Here is a 22,253-nt window from a genome sequence, read left to right as displayed (position 1 = left end):
GGGGAGAGAGAGAGAGAGAGAGAGAGAGAGAGAGAGAGAAAGAGAGAGAGAGAGAGAATTTTAAGCAGTCTTGAGCCTGACACAGAGCTTGATCCCACGACCCTGGGATCATGACCTGAGCCAAAATCAAGAGTTGGACACTCAACCGACTGAGCCACCCAGGCCCCCCAGTTTCCCTAACTTCTAACATCTTACATTCCCATGGTGCATTTGCACAATTAATGACCCAATATCAATATATTATTAAAGTCCACACTTAATTCAGATTTCTTTAGTTTCTATGTCTTTTTTCTGTTCCAGGATACCAAATTACATTTAATGGTCATGTCTCTTTAAGCTCCTCTTGGCTGTAACATTACCTGATTGTTTTTTCATTCACTGAAAAAGCATAATATGACAGAAGCAGCTCTTAAAACATATATAAAAACCTATATGACTTCTGCATATACTGGGAATTCAGGACCTGGTGTGTGCTTTAATACAACTTATCATTCTTGAACAACATGGTAACCATTAAAGGAAAGGAAAATGAGTAACTATTTACCTTCCAGAGGATATAATTATTTTATTGGAAAGAAAAAGATATACCATCACTTCAGCTCTCAGAGCTTTGATTCCCTCATCTGGAAAATGGGGATAATAATACTGACCTCATGTTATTGTGATGATTAAAATAATGCTGGGGAACCCTTAGCAGAGTGCTTGGCACACAGCAAGCACTCCATAAGTGGCAGCTCTTAGCTAGTCTTCCAAAGAAAAATTTGCTAAAAACAAAGACAGGACTATTTCTTCTGATGCACAAAATTACTAAGGAATGACTAAAAGTATTTAATTTTTTTCATGTGTTCTATATGGTCTCTCCAATCCAACTGTATCTTCGTATATGAATACAGTCTCTAAGTTTTTTTTTATCTCTCTTCTCCCAACTTCTGAATAACCAAGTTTAAAAAGCGTAATGAATTCTTTTCAAATTTTGCAATGACTTTCAAATTTTGCAATGACCTCTGTGCAACATCCAAAGCCGAACCTTGGAGAGAAGCCTGATCAGCATCATCAGTTTGTCTCTCACGAAACCTCAATCCTTCAGATCACTTTCTCTTCAGTTTTATATTACCCCAGAAGCTATCACTCTTGACACTCACAAACCGAAGCTTTAAACACACTGTCTTCCTTTTAGGTAAGAAGAAAAAAACAAAACCAAAATACCACTGAGCATTTGAAGGACAGAGACAAAATTTTCAAATGAATGGATACAGCAATTCCAGTTAACTTTCTGAATAAATCATAAATCAAGAAGAACTTATAGTAATTTCTAACAAGCTGTTACAGTGAACGAAACTAACTGGTATAAGCTAAAAACGAAGAAAAAAACCAGAGCTGCGTCTTTAAATGAACAAGGAAAGCTAGTATGAAGTACAAATGGAAAAATTCTGCTTACCTCCCAACTGTGGAGCCCTGGTTTTAATAGCTGTCAAACTCCCTCGTAGTCTGTGGTTTACTCCCTATAAAGAAGCAACCAAAAATACATTAGAAATACATTTCCAACCCACTGATAGGGCCACCGGCGATATTAGCGAACCCAGATTTCAAATGATAAAATAAGACCATTCACCCACTTACCACTGGAGAATTGCGAAAACCTTTGATTGCTTGAAAGATACCACCACCTATGGTACCCATCGTAAAGGCCCCACCACAATCATCCACAATTCGCCAAGGGCTAAGAATGGGAAAAAAAAACAAAAATAAAAAGATGACTGTATTTCTCATTCAGAAACCATAAAACTTTCTTTGCTAACATACCAAGGGATACAACAGATTCCAATACAGGGCTTACTTCAACCAATAAAATAAACATGTAGACAAACATAAAGGATTCTGAACATATTGGTATCTATTCAGCTCCAAGCCATAAGGAATGCAACTGGCTTTAACTCCCTTGTGTTAACAGCACTTAATTTTCACTTAATAATTACTGCATCTAAGTTGGGCGCTGTGCAAAAGTGAATGAGCAAATATTTAGGAAATTACATTATAATCAATGTTGATCCAATCTCCCAGGGACCAAAGTAAGCTCTCCAGCTGCAGTAAAATTTAAAGTTGAGACCCCCCCCAAAATGAAGATTCAATAGGGGCAGAGGGAGACAAATTTAAACATTTTTTAAAGTATGAAATTCTTTTCGGGTTTACTGAGTCCCAGTTAGCACCTGGAACTTTACTTTGTATCAGGTCCATTTACACACTGGAATACTCTAATCTCCAATAATTAGAGATTAAATTTGTAAACTTAGCTTCCAAATGTAGCAACCTAACTTATACAACACAATGAAATCTGAATAATGTCATCAGTAGAACAAGAACTACTATTCTAGGAATTTGGCTTATAAAAAAGTCTGTGAATGAGTAAATTCATTATATATATTTTTAAGTTTATTTATTTATTCTGTGAGAGAGACAAAATCCCAAGCAGGCTCCACAGTGTCAGTGCGGAGCCCGACACGGGGCTCAAACCAACAAATCACAAGATCATGACCTGAGCTGAAATCAAGAGTTGGACGCTTATCGGACTGAGCCACCCAGGTGCCCCTCACGCGGCACATGTTCCAATTGTCACAAGCAGGATGCTTGGGGGCCTTGCTACCCAAGGTTTGTTTTTGTGATCCTAAAAGCAAATTCAGCAACACCTGGAGTTTGTTAGACCTGCAGGCTCTCAACACTGTACCCAGTATCTACTGATTCAGTCTATGGTTCAACACAATGCCAAGGTGATCTGATTTCACTTTTTTTAAAAAAAAATTTTTTTAACGTTTATTCATTTGTGAGACAGAGAGAGACAGAGCATGAACGGGGGAGGGTCAGAGAGAGAGGGAGACACAGAATCTGGAACAGGCTTCAGGCTCTGAGCAGTCAGCACAGAGCCCGACGCGGGGCTCGAACCCACATACCGCGAGATCGTGACCTGAGCCGAAGTCGGATGCCCAACCGAATGAGCCACCCAGGCGCCCCAATCTGATTTCACTTTAACGGTTTAAGCAGTGCTTTGAAACTAAAAAGGACTGAGAAAATTTCTTTAGAATGGTAGAAACACTAAGAGGAAGTACAGAGAAAAGATAAAGGAGAATGAATCAGTGGCTCCCTCTGAGTGGTTGGCCAGTAACTTTAAAAGATTTAGTCCAGGGGCGCCTGGATGGCCCAGCTGGTTGAGCATCTGACTTTGGCTCAGGTCATGATCTCACGGTTCATGGGTTCTGTGCTGACACATGGGAGCCTGCTTCAGATTCTGTGTGTGTCTCCCTCTGTCTCTGGCCCTCCCCGCTCATGTTCGTTCTCTCTCTCAAAAATAAATAAAAATTAAAAAAAAAAAGATCTAGTCCAAATGATTTTATTAGTTGAGGATTAAAATAATCAGTAAAGAACAGCAGGATTCAGATCAGAGAGCAGAGTATTTCAAGAGAGGATGTCCAAAACAAAGGCAAGATGGAAATGGTTTCTGGCTAAATCTGGCTAAATTCTGGCTAAATCAAAATGTTCCTGCAGAGAAGTGACAGGCTATACAAATGGAAGATTGAAGCTAGACTCTAAAAGAATACAAATACTAGGGGCGCCTGGGTGGCTCAGCTGATTAAGCATTGGACTTTGGATTTTGGCTCAGGTCATGATCTCATGGTTCTTGAGTTTGAGCCCTGACTAGCTCCACACTCACAGCACAGAACCAGTTTAGGATTCTCTATGTCCCTTCTCCCAACCCACCCTGTTGCTCTCTCTCTCTCAAAAATAAATTTTTTAAAAATAATAAAAGAATGTAAATACAAATACAGGGAACAAGTAACAACACAATTAAGTTTTCATTTGTTAAGTATTAACTATGTTGTAGGTGACTTCAATGCAAATAAGACCTATGATTTTCAAAAAAGTTAGGTTATTTTCCTGTAGAATCTCTAATCTTAACTTTGCAGAAAAAGTACTCCTGTCTCCTCTTCATTTTACAGGTGAACAGAGTCTCAGACAGAGATTAAGTAAATTTCCCAATGTCATATACGTAACTAGTACAATTTAAATACAAAAATCTAGAACTTCAAAACTCTAAATCGTTTCCATTATATCATACAGACTATGGGTTTTTGAAACGACACCTATGATAAAAGAAGTACTTAGGATGATTAAGTCCATATGATGTATTAAAGTGGGCTGGAGGTAAGGAGAGCAATTAGGAAGGTATTGTAAAAGGCATAAGGATGCCGGTAAGATCGTGACAACAGGAATGGAAAGGCAGATTATGAAAGAATTCAGACTGCTTATGGTATGCCTGTTTGGAGGCTGGGTGGTGTGGAGGGAGGAAAAAGATGCTTATAGTTTGAGGGTGAATGACTTGAGAAAATGCTCTTATCAAACAGGGCAGTACAGAAGATCAGAGTAACTTTTCTTTAATGTTTGTTTATTTTTGAGAGAGAGACAGAGCACGGACACGGGAGGGGCAGAGAGACAAGACGACACAGAATCTGAAACAGGCTCCAGGCTCTGAGCTGTCATCAGAGGCGGACGCAGGGCTTAAACTCGTGAACTGCAAGATCATGACCTGAGTCAAAGTAGGATGCTTAACTGACTGAGCTATCTAGGTGCCCCAGATCAAAGTAGTTTTCACTACAAAACTAACCAGACAACTGACTCTATTGCTTCAGGACATATGTACTAAGAGAAAACAAAGGGACCACCTGATTAGATAAAAATTCATTGTAACATCTTTAACTCAACAAAGTTAAAAAATATATCCAACAGCTGCTGATAACAGCAGTCTACAATGTGCTGAATTCGGCACATGTAAGCATGACTTAGGAAGAAGGATAATTACGTTTAGTAATTTTAAATTTTTTTGAGTTTACTTATTTATTTTGAGAGGGCGAGAGCGTGCAGGAGGGGCAGAAAGGGAGAGCGGGAGAGAGGGGGAGAGAGGGGGAGAGAGGGAGGGAGGGAGGGAGAATCCCACACAGGCTCCACAATGTCAGCCTGAGCGGGACACCGGGCTCAATCTCACCAACTGAAAGACCATGACCTGAGCCTAAGTCAAGAGTCAGACGCTTAACCAGCTGAGGCACCCAGGCGCCCCTTGGTAATTTTAAAGAGCCAGGAGGTACTGAAACATCTGCCCTGTATCCTAGTTGAGGGATTAAAAAAAAAAAAAAAAAAAAGAAAAGGTACAAAGCTGGTAACATGGCTACTGCTGGCAAGATAATAATATAAAGTCCTGGGCACCTTCACAAATTGAGGACACCTTGCCTTTTGCTCTCACACAATTAAACAGATTAACCCAAATAACCAAGATTTGATTTCTCACTTAAGAACCACCCCCTCCCCCAAGCCTTAAAGTTAGGCAACCTGAGACTTCTTACAGCAATTCTGCCATTTTATGTGCCTGACTTACTCATGCTTTTACTCTTTTGAACCTATAAAGTGGTGAGCACAGAGACCTCATTCAAATACTGAATGAATACGTGAGTTTCTGTTCATGGCTTCTTAAAGAACACATGCTACTATCTCTATTTTCCAGATAATTCTTGTCCCCCTTGTCTACCAAGGGAGAATTCCAAGCACGAATACGAGGCCCTTGCCTAGAGGAGTTTATCCAGACCCTTTGGGTAAAATCTCTGTTCCACACATTTGAAATGCTTAGCCCTGCGGACACATCCCCCGATACAAATAATGCCTCCAGAATGGCACTCCCTCAGAGCCCTACTGTCCCTTCTTCAACACAGGAACTGATCAAAGCGTGGCACGGGGACGCGTCCAAGGTCACCTCAGCGTACAGGGGGGATTATTACTAACCCCGCACAAGGCGACCGCGTCCTGGGCTGGGAGCAGGTTCCGAGGCTCCCACTAGCCCAAGTCTGGACCTCCTCATCCAACGCAAGGTCACCAGAGTGCCAGGTTGGAGGCGGCGAGGCTGTCACATGCCGCCTAGGGAGCACAGGACTGAGAAGCCGACTGGCTGCTCAAGACGGTGCTGTCTACGGTGAACAAACCCACGCCGACAAGCCTGCGACTGAGGCCGGCCTGCACCTCAGGGGACTGGGCAGGGGAGAACGAGGACCGTGAGCAGAGGGGCAGGACTAAAAGCAAGGACAGTGGTAAAGCTCACCAAGGCTCTCTCGCGTACTCCTCCATCTTGACTCCACCGGCGCGAGTGATGCCGGGCAAGCTGGGCGGAGCCTGACCCTAGCGGCGGAAGTGATCGCGAGAGCAGGGCGTTAAAGTCTATGTGGATTGGTTCACCGTTTCCTCCCGCAACCAATGGGAGCCTGGACTTCAGGGGCAGCGTGAGGGCGGGACAGCGGCGCGACGCGGCAGAGCTGGCCCTGCCCGGGTCCCCGAAAGCTGCTAGTCTTGGTTACGTAGACTGGCAGCAACCCGGTGGCGAGGAGTTCCAATTACCTGGTCACTGAAGGTTCCGAGGACTGAGCTGACCTGGCATTATTCCTTTAGGGTTCACCAAACTTCCTAAAAATATGTTTCTTTTTTCCTTTTTTTTTTTTTTTTTTTTTTGTACTTTGGTTGCCAACTTGGGAATCAATGCTGGCTAATTCGCCATGGTGTGTGAAGCTTTTACAAACTACACGTAGCAGGAGCAGGATTCGGGCAGAGGGTGTCACAGTCCCTTATAGTCACAGTGCTTGGAATGTGATAGATGTTCGATAAATGTTTTTGAAATGAACTTATCTGGGCCATCGTGAACTCTCCGACCGATTTGGGGCCCTCGATTTGAAGGGATAATGACAACAGAGTCTCTTCCGGGCCACCTTCCAAAAGATCACCAGAAGATGAGGGGTGTTTAGCCCAGAAAAGAGGAGCCCAAAAGCATGGGGACCCATCGACCTCTTTTAGCTTACAGTTAACAAAACCTCAGTCATAGGATGTCTGTTAAAGGAGCTCTTCTCCATTCCCGACTTTTTTTGGAATGTGTGACTGTAATTAAGAACCTTTAAATCTAATTGTGCAGACTGAAGAGAGAAGGTAGGAGATGGACAACAAGAGGAAGACAGAGAGCAAGAATTTAACATTTAGTCAGTACCTCAGACCTGATGGGTATGAATATTTCAGTAACTAAAGATGTGCATTCTCATGGGGCAAAGATTTTTTTTTTCCCTGATCTCACCAAGACCCAAGTGAAATATTCCTTAGTTCTAGTTACCTCCCTTTGTTCTTATTACATATTCCTTATGCAGTCTTCTGAGTGTTATTTGGTTTCTGAATAGATTTTCCTTTAAGAGAGAATCCCCTGGCCTGTGCTCACAACTGTTCTCGTCCACTTGATAGTTATATTGGTTTATGCATCTGCCTCTTGTGAGCTGGGTTCTTTTGAATCAAATCAATCAGCAGGAATGGTGATGATACTGAGTATGTGAGTTTACAGGCCGAGGGCCAGACTTGAGGCTGTGGTTACCCAGCTCACTTCATTCCAACAGTCCCTACCCGAAAGTCCCTTACTGTTCTGGGAGGCACCGCTCAGATGGACAGCGTGTGTTGTCAGACTTCTCACTCTTTTCTTTCTTTTCACTTCAACAGATAACAGGGTGTAAGAGGACAGTTTTGGCTGGGCAAGGCCTTGGACTTAGCCTTGGCTAGAGGGGGAAGATGTCACCCCTCCCTCAAAAATACCCATTTCCATCTGAGTGAAGAAACGTCCTGGAAGAGAACTAGGTATCCTAATCTCCTCCTAGTGAGTCCGAAAGAAGTCTGAAGACCTGCCGTGGCCCTCACTGAAAGGATGGCCAAAGACATTGAGGAATGATAGAAGAAAGGAATGGGGGTCTTTGAGAGCAGAGTCACAATAAAGGTGAGGGGCGTTTGAGCTGGTGATCCGACACAGCAGGGTGTACTGGTGACAGTGCTCTGGGCCCCGCCAGAGACTGCTGCTGAAACCCCTGTGATCCAGGTCCTCTGGGTATTGCTTTGGGGAAAACAGCTCCGTGTATGAACTAAAAGAACTGTGACTCAGGGGCCTGTTTTGCCGTGAGATTTCCCCACAAGGGGCAAGGAAGGGGAGACCAAGGTGAGGAACAAGGTGAAGAAAGGGAGATCATCCCTCGTGCCTCAGGGAGCCACCTGGATAGGTGAGCCCTATCAAGTAGCCACGTCTGGCAGTGACACGGCTCTGAGGTTATTATCCACCCCTGCCACCTCCCACAATTCGCTTTTATTCATCTTCCACTCTTGTACAATTAGACCATTCTTGGGGGGAGGGGTCACTGAGAGAGCTAAGATTGGGGAAAGATGAGCATTGAATAGATATCAAGGGTGCATAGGCAATGCTGAACCAAGAGAGAAACTAGAGGGATGATAACCCCAGTCAACTATAAGACCCTTACTCGGTGCTCAGGATTGTCCTTAGTGTTAGGATTAGGGTAGAGCGAGTACATAAAATATTGATATGGTTGCTACTCTCAGGGTCCTCAAAATGTACGTGGGAAGAAAGAACACACTCTTGAGAAATAGCTGGGTCAAAATGATAAAATGCCAAAATGTGTGACATAGAATATGGTAAGTGCTAGAGGAAGTGAGAGGAGAGAGGGAGCCCTGGAGGCCTGAAGGTGATCACAAAATGTGCTTGACAATCTGGCACGTAAGCTACAGCCTGAAGTATGGTCAGATCTTGATCAGTGGAGAGGAGAAAGCCAGGCAGAGGGAATGACAGCAACAAAGGTGTGGGCAGGAAGGAACATGGTGGTGTCACTGGATGGGTTGCTGGTCCCATGGAGGAGTAGAGAGACTAAGGCAGGGGGCACCTGGGTGGTTCAGTCGGTTAAACGGCCAACCTTGGCTCAGGTCATGATCTCATGGTTCGTGAGTTCAAGCTCTGCATTGGGCTCTCTGCTGTCAGCAAAGAGCCTGCTTCAGATCCTCTGTATCTCTCTCTACCCTCCTCCCCTGCTCATGCTTTTCTCTCTCTCTCTCTCTCTCTCTCTCTCTCTCTCTCTCTCTCAAAAATAAACATTAAAAAAAAAAGACTAAAGCAGCAAGAGCAAAGCTATATCAAATGATAAAGTTCTAGGGTAGTAGACGTGGACAATGACTTGAGAAGCAAGACTGGAGAAGTAAGCTGTGTCAGGAGATGGTTATCTATATAGAAACTCTCATGTGTCTCCACATCCAAGTATTAAGAACTAAATTCTTTCAGGATGCCAGGGTGGCTCAGTCGGTTAAGCGTCCGACTTTGGCTCAGGTCATGATATCACTGCTCGTGGATTTGAGCCCCACATCGGCCTCTGTGCTGACAGCTCAGAGCCTGCAGTCTGCTTCAGATTCTGTGTCTTCTCTCTCTGAGGCCCCTTCCCCACTTACGCTCTTTCTCTCTCTCTCTCTCTCAAAAATTAATAAACATTAAAATTTTTTTTTAAAAAAAGAACTAAATTCTTCCAGATTCTCTTTTCATGTTTGTAGAAGCCAATGTCCTTAGAAAGTTAGAGACAGGACTTTCTCTGGAGCAGATTTAATTATGGGAAAGTAAAGGCAGAGATGTTTCCCTTCCGTCCTTGGACCAGATTTGTTTCCCTTCCAGGGTAAAAAAAAAAAAAAAAAAAAAAAAAGACTTATTAAAGTTTTATCTCCTGGGGCACCTGGGTGGTCAATTGGTTGAGTGTCTGACTTTGGCTCAGGTCAGGATCTCGAGGTTCGTGAGTTCAGGCCCTGCGACGGGCTCTGTGCTGACACCTCAGAGCCTGGGGCCTACTTCAGATTCTGTGCCTTCCTTTTTCTCTGCCCCTCTCCCACTCACGCTCTGTCTCTCTCTCTCTCTCTCTTTCTCAGAAATCAATAAACATTGAAAAAAATGTTTAAGTTTTATCTCCTTTATTAATATAGCTAAAGGAGTTCATTCTAGAAGGATACAGTGAGGTCACAGGGTAAGCAGCAGGCCTGAAATAGCTTCTGTGGGGAGTGCACAAGAGAATAAACCACAAATGAGTAAAGGAACCAAGAATGCTTGTTTCCACACAGACCCAACTTATGGAGGAAGGGGGATGGACATTTTCAGACTCTTCCCGTCCCGGCCACTCAGTACCTTCAAGGTTCCTGGACCTACATAGGTCGAGCTCCACTGAGCCAGAGGCTGTGGGAGTCTTAAAGAGTTTGGTCTGCCCAGGGGAGACAGCCCATGTCTCCAAACCCCCTAGCCCTGCCCGATCCAGTCACTGGGAAACTCAAATCGGCATGGACAAGTGAGGCTTGCACCACAGCTGACTCTCGGGTTTGGGGTTGCTGTCTGTGACTGGCTCCTCTTTGGTGGGCAGAGAGGTTTTAGTCAGGGTGAGGGTGGGGGAGGCAGTCTTTTTCCCTTTCTGCCCCTTTTGCTCCCCCTTGCTCTCCTTCCAGGAAGACATTAGTCTGGCCTGTGCGGTCTCAGAGCTCCCCTCTACCCACTACCACTCACCTCAGGAGTGCCGGGACAGGCCAGTGGCCTGCTTCTAGAGACAAAATCTGCTGCTTTAGAGAAACTTCCAGCTTCCCCCCACCAAAGAAGAGAACCAATGTGATTATATATTGACTCACAATATATTGAGTGCGGACAATGTGTCTGATGCTATGTTATGCCCTTAGAGTACATTATCTTCTAAAAAAAAAATTTTTTTTTATTTTATATTTGAGAGAGAGAGAGATGGAGACAGAATCCGAAGCAGGCTCCAGGCAGTCAGCACAGAGTCCAACGTAGGGTTCAAACCTACGAGCAGTGAGCTCATGACCTGAGCCGAAGTCAGATGCCCAACCAACTGAGCCACCCAGGTGCCCCATGCGTTATCTTATTTAATCTATTTAATAATTCCATAACCCTCTGCAGTAGCTACTTTTTTTTCTCTAGGTGGGTACTTTTAATGTCCTCATTTTCCATCTAAGGCTGAGAGAGGTTAAAAACTTACTCAAGGTCACACATCTTAGATCTGAGCCCAGGTCATTTGACTCCAGAGACTGTGGTCTTATCTGCTCTACTATACTGCCTGTCACTGTATGTTCCTGAAAATGTGACTTTAGTGGGGTCATCCAGTCTAGTTAAAGAACCACCCTAAGCATTAGTTAAATTGGTTCTGGTTCCCTATTCCCACCACCACCACATATTTGGCTAGAGCTTGAGGTCTCTCTTTCTTCCTTTCTCTCCCCCTGGTTCCAGCATAACAGCAAATGTTTCTCTGGGGAGTAGGCTGTGTCAGAATCCCATGACACTCAAGGTGTGTTTGTTTCAGGTGGAAGTGGATTCTGAGCTTGGATAATTCTTGCCCCCTACGGAGTAAGTGGGCAGTGGTCCTTCACTGCAGGCACTGGAGGAGACTGGACTCCTGGGCTCTGGGTTCCCAAGTCTTCCAGATCCCTCTGTGATACTTTTCAAGGGAAGCTTTTCAGAGTCTGTGAGCCCACAGTCCCTGGGACTCTAGGGAGCAAAAAATCTCAGACTGGATCATATCAGAAGAGCCAGCTGTTTGGAATTGTGGGACCCGAGGCAGAGAAGGTGCAGGGGTTTATGTGCAGAAACTTTGGTTAGGAGGCCAGGAGTCCTGACTTAAATTTTGGAAGCTGTGGATCTATTTTTTGAGTGTGTTCCTCAAGCAGAGACCACTGGACCCAGAGGGAAGGTCACCGAAACCAGATGGTACAAAGGCTATCCCTGGGGCTGAAGGTGGTTTTTGATTCAGGCCCTGGCTGCTCTTTGGGAGAAGTGAACATTATTGGCCAAAAGCCTAAGAAAGAAGAATCATTGGAGGCTGGAAAGAGAGCTGCTTTTAGTGGACTGGGGCCTGGGAGACTAGAGGTTGGCCAAGGTGGCTCCAGAGCCAGGGATCCCAGAAGACGATGCCTCTTCCAGAAAGCTGGGCAAGAGTGAGAGTGAAGACTGAGTGACCCAAGGCGAGACAGGAGTAGGGGTGGGTTGGGCTAGGGACTCGCTGGCAGGTGCAGGAAGTATGGAAAGCCCACCTCAGGCTAGCTCAAGTCCTTTGTTATGCCCTCTGGGATGCCCCCCTGACTCCTCCCTGCTAAATTGCTGCAGCTTCTGTTGGGCTCTTAACAATTGCTTCCACCTGTCTTGCTTCACTTTGCCTTACAGTATAATTGGTTTTTGCCCTATAAATCATACATTTTAAAGAGAATAACCATGTTGTAATTATTTTTGTATCTCTTACCCTGTAGTGCCTGACATGCTATCTATACATAGCAGTATCTGAATAATGCTTGAATGAATAAATGAATGAATGGGAACCAGATGAGAAGGGGTGTGTGTGTGTGCGCGCGCACGCGCGCGTTTGTGCGCGTGTGCACACACGCACGCACTCTGAGAGTGGTTACTGCTGAGGAAAGAAAGAAAAAGATAAGAGAAGAGGTGGGATGGGGAGAAAAGAACCCAGGAAGCAAGTAAATAAATAATTGTAAATGACTATGTAACAGTTGTAATAACTGCTCATGATTACTATGCATTTACTATATATCAATATAGCACCTGTTCTATGTGTATGTTTGGATCCGATGTTCGCAACAGTCTTACAATGTTGTCCTTATTTTACAGATGATGAAGCTGACCCTCAGTCACTTGACCAGTAAGTAGCAACTCCAGGACCTAACATGCATGGTCCTTTGGCCGGGAGAGCCCAAGCTTGATCAATGAAGCCATCCTGCTCTGCGGCCTCCCCTGTGGCATTTCCTTATGGCCCCTGTACTTCTCTTTTGAGGCATTTTGTAGGCTTTTAATTGTTTAATGAATTACTTGAAATTATTTCCTTATTAATTCTCTTCACTGATAGAAAGTAAGCTATAAGAAGGCAGGGCCCACACTGAGTTTCTTTTTTATTTTCTTTCTTCTTCTTCTTTTTTTTTTTTTTTAAGTTAGGCTCCACACCCAACATGGGCCTTGAACTCACAACCCTGAGACCAAGAGTCAGATGCTCCACCCACTGAGCCAGACAGGCGCCCCTGATTTTCTATCTTTAGTTACATGCCTTGCCCTTAGAACCATGCCTGACACATAGTAAGCACTCGATAAATACATGCTTACTGGCTCACCGACAGACTGACTACTGCCTCCTAAAAATGACAACCCCCAGGATTCCCTAAGCCTTTCTTCCACCCTTCCTCTCAGGTCTCCCTGTCTCACCTCTGCACTCCAGTCCCGCCAGTCAGCACCATCCCCTGCTCAGCCTTAACCTAAAGCCGGACTAGTGGATGTTAAATGCCAGGGCCAAGTTTTTGTCCCAGACGATCCCTGGACTCAGCAGATGCTGATCAGGTGACGGTCTCTCTCTGGCTTAGGATGGAAAGACGCCAGGAAAGATCGAAGCATCTACCCTGATGGGTTACACCAGGGCTTCTAGAAGGGATTTTGTGGCAAGAGGGAGGGGGGCAGGAGATTGAGTGTCTCTGTGACTTGTGCAGGCAGCATGATGGATGAGCAGTGGAAAGCCCTTTTACGAAACATGCCAGACTTGCTGCCATAGTATCCCTCCCAACAGCCCAGAATTATATTTCCCCGAAGACACACTCGGTCGTGCTCTGGATTTATACGTGGGGTGGCAACCTGCCGGTGCTCCCAAAGGAGATCTGTCTACAGATGCCCCAGCAGCAGAGGAAGCAGATGAGAAGGGAGGGAGGTCTGAACCCTTTCACTAAGAGCCATGGCACTTCATGGAAATTGACGGTTCTTCAAGAGTTTCCTGACTTCCGCGGGTCCCACTGTCTTCCCCAAACAGCCTGCAAGTTTTCAGTTTGGGTACACAGTGAAGATTTATTCTCTCTCCCTCTCTCTCTGTCTCTCAAGAAGTGGCTGGGGCCTCTGATGCTCAGCACTAGGGTTCTCCTTCCCAGAGAGAACGGGTGGGCAGGTAGTTCAGATGATCTGGAATCACGTATCTTTCCTGGGGCTGTAAACTACTGGAAGTCCCCCAGCACATTACCAAATACAGTAGAAAGGAGTCAGTGGACCACGTACCAACAACGGCAACACCCACCCCGGGTGGAGAAGTCAGATATGTGCTTGAACAGGACGTGCCCGGGGCTGGCCTGTTCCTGAACCCCCATGGCCCCATCCCTGCTTTTCTGGCCCTCCCGTGGCTCTGATCAGCTTCTGCCAGGTTCTGCATTTTTGTATCTTTTTCTCATTGCGTGGCCCCCTTGTCTTTAAAAGGCTAAATGCTCTGTACTAAATTTGGTCACACAGAGCTCCAAGATTCCCTGGAATGTCCTCAAGTTTCAAACAGCTCTGACAGCGAGGCAGGCCCGCCCCCCCTGTGTGGGGATTGGCTTCCCCTTTCGGGGCCAGGCCGTTGTCAAGTCTCATTGGCCGCTGGTTAGACCAGCCAGGGTCCACTAGCCCTGGGCTCGGAGCTAGCTTGCAGTTAACGCTTCGGCACCTGTGGCACCGCAGGGCAGGGCGGAGGAGCCACCGCGTCCTCGACCAGCTGGGAGTCTGCTCTCAAGCCCCCTCTGCTCCGTCTAGGTCAGCTCCGCGCCTCCCCCTCGTCGCCCACCAGGACTCCAGCAGCCCCTGCAAGAGTCCCAGCGCACCTTGCCAGGATGTCTAAGGTAGCCAAGTATCGCCGGCAGGTGAGTGAAGACCCCGACATCGACAGCCTGCTGTCCACCCTGTCTCCCGAGGAGATGGAGGAGCTGGAGAAGGAGCTGGACGTGGCGGACCCGGACGGGAGCACCCCCGTGGGGCTGCGGCAGAGAAACCAGACGGAGAAGCGGTCCACGGGCATGTACAACCGGGAGGCCATGCTCAGCTTCTGTGAAAAGGAGACCAAGAAACTTATTCAGAGGGAGATGTCCGTGGATGTGAGTGAACCATATGCTAGAGGAAAGGGGGGGGGGAGGGGAGGGGCGGGAGACTCTAACTCGCGCCTCGGATGCTTCTCTCCTTAGAGCAGAAGGTCTTGTTGGCCAAAGATGTGATGCTTCAGAACCAATTACCATCCGCTGAACTGGCAGCCGTGAACCTCTTACCCCTCGTTTCGGTTTAAAGCACAAATTGGCCGTGTTAGCAGAACTCACCATCCCACAACAGCAGATAGGGCCACTAGGACAATGGGAGCTGGAGAACGTCCTTGAAGCGTTCACTGTCGAGATGACACCCTCTTTGTCCCTGAGCACTTTTTTTTCCTTCACATTCATTTCCTCCGTTGTGAGGATGGGCAGAGGATAGACTGATGCTCGCGGTCTCTTGGCAGCCACCCCAGGGAAGCAAGTCAGGCCCTCCTTGCAGAACTGCTGGTTTTTAAGCCCTCTGGGCGACTCGTGGCACATGGACCATTTGAGGAGGCAGGGGCAGATGGGCCTCCCACATCGATGGGAGACAGGGGTGCGGGTGGGGTCTGTGAGGTGGGAAATGCATCTTAACCTGATGGCTTCCGTTGGGCTCCCAGGGGAGTTGGGGTTTGCACTTCCTAGAGGGGCATCTTGGAGGAGGGGGGGTCCCCTCCTTTTGGTAGTAAGCCCTTTTACAACCAGCCAGGCCCCTTTGGGGGAGGACAAGGATATTTCCCAGCAGGGTTTTGCCATGAGGAGGGGACAGAGGGGAAGCATCTGCCCACACCCAGGACGGGCTTAAGCAAAACCTGCTTCCTCTTTTCCTGGGTTGGCGTGGAGAGTTCTTTTTTCACCATGTGTTCATATGTGAGTTTTCTTGGGACAAACTAGACTGGCCTCCACCTGAGCGTGGCTCTGTAGAACCCCCGGCCGCGGCAGAGAGTGTCTGGTGGGGAAACGGTCCTGTCTCTGCGCCCACTCTCTTCTACTCAGTACCTACTGGCCACGTCTCTGGTACCTTGTCCGTGACTTGCGGATTCTCGCATGAAAAAGTTCAATCTCAATTCTCGTGCGCTGTTTTGCGTCTGTGGAAACCAAGGCCCAGAGCCTCAAACGCCGTGTTCATTCTCGCAAAGGAAATGAGAAAGGCAGTATTATCTCCTGGAACTTCTGTAACATGTCTGGCTGGGTAGGAGATTGTGCCGGACGCTAGTCGCAGAGCACGTTTGTGGGCACAGCCCTGGCTCCTTGAGTGAAGGGATGGGGGTGGGAGGGATAAGGGAGAGTGAGGTAGGGGAGCTGGACCTCTGCCTCTATCTCTACCACCCGGACCCGTGTTGAAGCCTTCACCAAGAAGTTGGGAGTGAGGGAGTCAGAAGGCTCAGAAATTCACTACTCCGTGGGCAAGGTGATAGCCTCGGATACCACTCGGTTGATGATGAACGTACACTAGAATGCTTATGGAAAACAAGGAAAGGATAGAGGGGACTCCCCATGAGGGCCTGGTACCTCAAGACGCCTATCAGGACATGTAGGGAAAGCCAGGCAGTGCACCCCAGGCTTTGGCACCTCTGTAAATCCCCCACGTGGACCCCCAACCCTTCTCTCCCCCTGCTCCTAGTCGCCAGGCTCTGTGCCCAGTGGCTTCTGGGATGCAGAAAGATACTCCTGAGGCTGAAGTCAAATGCAGAACATTCTTAATCCCAAAGCGAGATGCTTAGGCTATGGAGAGTGCGAGGGACTCTTATACTCTGGGAAATTTCATTCTCGAAAAGCCTTCTTCCTCAGCCAACTGAAGCCATGGCACGCTTCTCTTCCCCAGCCCTACCTCCTTCACCCCTGCCAGGGGCACACTTGTTTCTGCAGGCAGAGCCCCAGTCAGGAAACAGAGGGTGGCGTGCGTGCGTGTGTGTGGTGTGCAGACACACTCACACAGGTGTACGTGAGACGGTATGAGCTGACTTCAGGGTCATTTTTCCCTTGTAGGGATAGGCTGTCCTCACTCTTCCTCATCCAGTCCAAGGGCATATGTTGGCAGAGTGGCTGGCTGGAGTTCAGGGTACATCCCGAGCCATGGGCATAAGTCATCTCTGTAAATCTGGATGAAAAAGTGGCTTCTTTTAGGGGCTCCTGGGTGGCTCAGTCGGTTAAGCATCCAACTCTTGATTTCAGCTCAGGTCATAATCTCATGGTTTGTGAGATCGAGGCCCGTGTCAGGCTCTGTGCTGACGAGACTGCTTGGGATTCTCTGTCTCCCTCTCTCTGCCCCTCTCCCCACTCGTGCTCTCTCTCCCTCTCAAAATAAGTAAATAAGCTTTAAAAAAGTGGCTTCTTGGGGCGCCTGGGTGGCTTGGTCGGTTGAGCGTCCGACTTCGGCTCAGGTCATGATCTCACGGTCCGTGAGTTCGAGCCCTGCGTCGGGCTCTGTGCTGACAACTCAGAGCCTGGAGCCTGTTTCAGATTCTGTGTCTCCCTCTCTCTCTGCCCCTCCCCTGTTCGGCTCTGTCTCTCTCTGTCTAAAAAATAAATACGCGTTAAAAAAAATAAATAAATAAAAAATAAAAAAAATTAAAAAAAAAAAAGTGGCTTCTTTGGCACCATTAGGAAGCTAGTGAGTGTGTGATTAAGAACTTGGATTTAAGTGCCAGAAAAGCCTGGTTTGAGTAGCAGCCTCTCTTCCTGTCTGTATAACTAAGTAACTTACAAGTGACAGAACCTGTCTCACTTCCCTCAGCTACAAAATATCCAGCCCATAGGATTGTTGTGAAAACGGAAAGGATGATAATGTAAAGCACTTAGCACAGAGCTTGGCGTGTAATAAATGCTCAATAAATGGCGCTATGAAGTTATTAATTCATTAATTTCTACCCCTGCCCAGCTCCTCCCTCCTTTAGTTCCTGGAGGGCTAAGCAAGCCAAGTGTGTCTGTTTAACTAGTAGCCAGAGTAGACAATAAACAAACATACCTTCGATGCTCAGACTGGGGGGCCTTTGATATCACAAACACAGGGCAGCTCCAGGTGGGGCTCCCGGCTGCTGGACTGGCTGTGGCTCTCACTGAGAGTGGCCTTTGCTCCCCGTAAGGCACTATAAGTTAGTTAAAACAAAAGAGTAACTGTGAGCCTGTTTCGCTTGACTCAAGAAAGCACAGCAAAATGAGCATTTACTGAGAAACTTCTACATGCTAAGCATATTCACCCTTTCTTTTATTTAAACTTCCCACTTCTTGGGAGATAGGTCTTTTTATTCCCATTATACAGAGCAGAAAAATTGAGGCTCAGAGAGGTTGAATAACCGCCCTGCGTTCACATAAGCAACAAGTAGCCTGCCCAGCTTTAAGGACTAAGCTTCTTCCTCCCTGCCACACCAGGGTACAGAAAAAGGCAGTCATGCCAGCCCCTGTCCTGAAGAATTTATAATCTAATTAGGATCACAAGACACACACATACAGAAGCACCACAGAGGTGTTACAGAGCACCGACCACATATTCATACGTTGTCGTAAAAGCACTGGGCTATCACCTAGTCTAGTCTGGCAGAATGTTCATCCCTGCCCCCAAGACTAGGAACATAAATATTAACACCAAGTGTGGATTCGGGATTCAAACTGTTAGAACCAAGTGTGGATTAGGGAAGTTAATCCTGCCCAGATATTGGATGGCATTAGGAATTTTTTGTTACCTCCTTTTAGGTGGGATAATGGTATTGTGGATGCACGTTTTAAAGAACCCTTGCCCAGGGGCGCCTGGGTGGCGCAGTCGGTTAAGCGTCCGACTTCAGCCAGGTCATGATCTCGCGGTCCGGGAGTTCGAGCCCCGCGTCAGGCTCTGGGCTGATGGCTCAGGGCCTGGAGCCTGTTTCCGATTCTGTGTCTCCCTCTCTCTCTGCCCCTCCCCCGTTCATGCTCTGTCTCTCTCTGTCCCAAAAATAAATAAACGTTGAAAAAAAAATTAAAAAAAAAAAAATAAAGAACCCTTGCCTTTTAGACATGGATACTGAAATATTTATGGGAAAAACTGATAAGATATGAGGGAATTGGCTTTAAAATAATGTGGGCAAGGGGAGTGTGTCGGGGAATAGATGAAATGAGATCATCCACCAGTTGATAATTGTTGAAGCTGGGTGATGTGAAGCTGAGAGTGGAAGGCAGGCCCAGTTTGGGTCTTCAGCTCTGGTTTCTCTGGGGGAGGAGCTCCAAGATTCATACTCTGGCTATCGTGCTGGAGGGGTGTAGACTGTGGAAGGGGCCTCAGATGGCTTCTCCCTCATGGGATGGAATACTCCGGGGCTGTCCTGGATTGGTTTACTCCCTCCTTCATGAATACTCCTCTCCCCAGGCCACCCCCGTGACCCCTTCGGGTCTCAGGTACCACTTCCTCCAGGTAGCCTTCCCTGACTGCCAGGCAAATTTAGGCACCATGTCTGATCTGAGCACTCCAGTACCGCTCTGTACCGGCCCCATCCTGTTTTCTTATATCTCTAACTCGCCAGCTTGTGTGATTCTGGAGGACGAGCGCTAACACAGGCCAGGCACAAGGTGGGCCCTCAACCTCTGTCTGTTGAATGAAGGTTCGGAGCAGGAGGTGGGGCTTGGCAGAGCTGACCCCTGGCTTCCCTCCTTCCCTTTAAAGGGGCAGACCTCTCAGCCCGTCTGTTCTGCCCCAGTCCTCCAGGGACTCTCCTTCTGCCCAGGTGGAAGACAAAGCCCCTGGGCAGGTGTGTAGCCAACAGTTCAGTGAAACCCTTGTGCTTGGCTCAGGTTTCAGGAACCTGATCCCAGCAGGTCAACTCATGTGTTCTCTTTCCTTCCCAAGTGGGAAAGAAAATCTCCAGCTTGTCTCCCCTGTCCTTCTCCCTGGCGTTACCAGGGGCTGGGGATTAGCACCTGCACCCAGCCAGGAGCAGGGGCAGCTGACTTGGGTGGGGGGTGAAGGAAGCTCTTTCAGGTTCTCCCTTGAGAAGCTAACCAGAAGCACCCCACTAGCCAGTCGCTGCTGGGCCTGAGCCTCCTGACCTCCCCCTTGGGTCTCTGGCTCACACAGCCTCGCTGTTCCCCTCCCCTACCAGTCCCAGTTCACGACCCAGTGTCCATGGCTTCTCTACAGGGATGGGGATGCCCAAGGCCGGTGGCACTAACCCTCAGATTGCCCTTTGCAGAGGCCTGGGCCCTATCAGGAGTGCACTGGGCAGCACGGCTCCACGATTAAGGAGATTAACCCCGACTGGTACACACCCAAAATAGCCCTGGAGGCTGGGGTGGAGAGGGCAGAAGAGGTGAGGGGGGCCTGTTGACCTGGGGAGGCAAAAGCAGGCACCCAGGGAGGGTTGGACAAGTTTAAAAAAATCTCTCCCTGGAGTTTGAAAGGGGCCTCCGTCTAGAGTTTGAAAAAGTAGTTGATCAAACAACAAAGTGTTGTTTGAATTGTTCTTACTCATATTTTATAAACTGGCTTCTGTACGCAGAGACTATCTGACGAATTTTAAGCAGTGAAACACCAGTGCCTGCTCCCACCTTTAGCACTGCCCCCCAGTGCTCACCTTTTCTCAGAGGACAGTGGGGAGAAGGGCTCAGGTGGGTGGGATGCGTGGCAGGAGGGAGGCGGAACAGATAGGAGCAAGGAAGAGATGTAAAAATGAAACAGCTCAATAGTGAGTGGGAGATGGTCAGGGGAGAGGCGGTCAGTGGATGGTCAGGGGAGGAGTATGAGTCCCACTGACCGAGGGGAGGTTGCCGCTGGCATCTGGCAGGCTGGGGGCTTCAGGGTCCCCATGGTGAGGCAGGAGGAGGCACATCTGAGTAGACACCCAGAGTGAGGACAAGGTCTTCATCTAACTTGGCTGCCCTCCCTCAGCCTCTTTCTCCCCAAGAGACTCTGGAGTATCCGTATCAGACAATGTCAGTATAGCACAGCTGGGCCCACGGTGCACAACGCCTGAATGAAGTGCACTGGGAGAGCCGCAGAACACAGAGGGGTCAAGGGCACTGTCCTTGGAGATCTAAAGTCTACATGCATAAAGTCCACACACACACACACACACACACACACACACACACGGCAGTTATAGCAACAAAGCACAATGAATGGGGAGGGGGGGCCAGGGGAAGAGAAGCTGATATCCATATGCCTGCCAAGTTGGATAAACAAGAATATCCTGGGCAATAATACAGAGGCCTTTCCAGATCGGGCTGTGCTTTCTTGTTTGTTAGACCTCCTTTGGCATAAGCAGCAAAGAAAGAAGGGGTCTAGATTCTGAGTATCAGTTCCCCTAAAGGGCTCGCTTCGCCCCCGGGGGCAGTGTGGGGAATAGAAAGCCCAGGGGTGTCTGGAACCAGACAGGATCAGGTCTGATTCCACTTCTGCCCCCATCGTCTGAGCGCGTTACCTGAAGAGGGGGATGAACTTTAGAGTACCTTCTGGACCCAGTGGCATTATTAATACCATCTCATTAACATAGCTTCTGGAGGCCCCATTGCTCTACTGACAAGTGGGAAAATGCCATCAATCTTGAAGGGTTACTGTGCGGATTCAATTGGCTAAGGTACTGAAATTGTCTGGCACAGCACGAGAGACTTCTCCCCACCCTAAATTCTTCAGACTTTATACTTGTGTAGATGCCAAATCAACCTTTTTTTTTTTTTTTTTTTTTTTTTTAAAGCTTAGGGAAGAAGGCGGGCTTATTTAGTTACTTCCTGCCTGGCCCCCTTCCCTTTATTTCTTTGAGCCTAATTTATTTAACGCCCCAGGCCCTAGGGCTCGCACTGGGTGGCTGGGTTAGAAACATTGCAGAATCAAGGGAGATGGAGTGGGGGAGGGTTCGGGACTGGTGAATTCTCCTTGTCTGCAACTTCCATGAGCTCAGAAAGGCCTAGGCCACTTTGGACAAATTTGGCTCCACCTGTCTCTGGGGTCCGCTGCAGAAATGACCAGCGGGGTTGGCGGGGCGCTGCTGATGACAGCAAGGCCGTGAGCCTGCACACACCCCCACACTCTCACCTGCCTTCCCTCAGGGAGGACCCATGGGCTCCGCAGGGGGTCACTTCCTCAGCCCTTCCTTCCAGATCAGGCCAGCAGAGCCAGCATTACCATTTCCACCCCACACCCCCACCAGAGGTGGACCGCCCTGGGGGCAGAACTTCTAGTGAAGCTCTGGCTACAGAATGTATTGAGTCTGGTGCTTAGAATAGTGTTGTCAAAAGCCAGCTAGACCTGGATTCAAATCCTGCCCTGCTGGTTGCTGGCTACGTGACCCGAACAAATTACTTTACCGGAGTTTCCCCATCTTTAAAATGGAAATAACACCTAGTCGTAGGATAGCTGTGAGGTTGAAGCAAGTAATATATACAAAGCAGGCAGCAGAGTGCTGGGTTGGAATCCTGGTAGTGAGGGTCCCCAAACTTGAGTTTCCACCCTTCCTTCCCTCACTGCTGTTCCCTCCACCCATTTCCATTCTCTGCATTCTTTTTCTAGTCAGGACTTATAAGGA

The 22,253-nt window shown here is 47.8% G+C and overlaps 2 protein-coding genes and 1 long non-coding RNA gene across 3 annotated transcripts in view; 1 reads left to right on the top strand and 2 right to left on the bottom strand.

Moving 5' to 3' along the window:
• TIMM17A (translocase of inner mitochondrial membrane 17A) overlaps positions 1 to 6,235 on the bottom strand; it is a 19,531-nt gene extending 13,296 nt beyond the window's left edge. The window contains exons 1-3 of the mRNA XM_040462092.1: positions 6,134 to 6,235; positions 1,621 to 1,720; positions 1,439 to 1,502 (exon numbers count right to left, since the gene is read on the bottom strand). Coding sequence (XP_040318026.1) covers positions 1,439 to 1,502; positions 1,621 to 1,720; positions 6,134 to 6,159 — 190 coding nt within the window. The 5' untranslated portion in view covers positions 6,160 to 6,235. The remainder of the gene's footprint in view (positions 1 to 1,438; positions 1,503 to 1,620; positions 1,721 to 6,133) is intronic.
• Positions 6,236 to 14,048: 7,813 nt separating this feature from the next.
• The window catches only part of LMOD1 (leiomodin 1), a 41,974-nt gene continuing 33,769 nt past the window's right edge, over positions 14,049 to 22,253 (top strand). Inside the window, exon 1 of the mRNA XM_040462227.1 lies at positions 14,049 to 14,799. Within this exon, the coding sequence (XP_040318161.1) occupies positions 14,539 to 14,799 (261 nt within the window). The 5' untranslated portion in view covers positions 14,049 to 14,538. The remainder of the gene's footprint in view (positions 14,800 to 22,253) is intronic.
• The window catches only part of LOC121021661 (uncharacterized), a 40,620-nt gene continuing 36,113 nt past the window's right edge, over positions 17,747 to 22,253 (bottom strand). Inside the window, exon 3 of the long non-coding RNA XR_005786638.1 lies at positions 17,747 to 17,855. This is a non-coding gene — a long non-coding RNA (uncharacterized LOC121021661). The remainder of the gene's footprint in view (positions 17,856 to 22,253) is intronic.

The sequence above is a fragment of the Herpailurus yagouaroundi genome, unplaced genomic scaffold (genome assembly GCF_014898765.1).
Source record: "Herpailurus yagouaroundi ecotype Mexico unplaced genomic scaffold, PumYag 308, whole genome shotgun sequence".
Classification (NCBI taxonomy): domain Eukaryota; kingdom Metazoa; phylum Chordata; class Mammalia; order Carnivora; family Felidae; genus Herpailurus; species Herpailurus yagouaroundi.
This window is presented reverse-complemented; position numbering and strand designations above follow the sequence as displayed.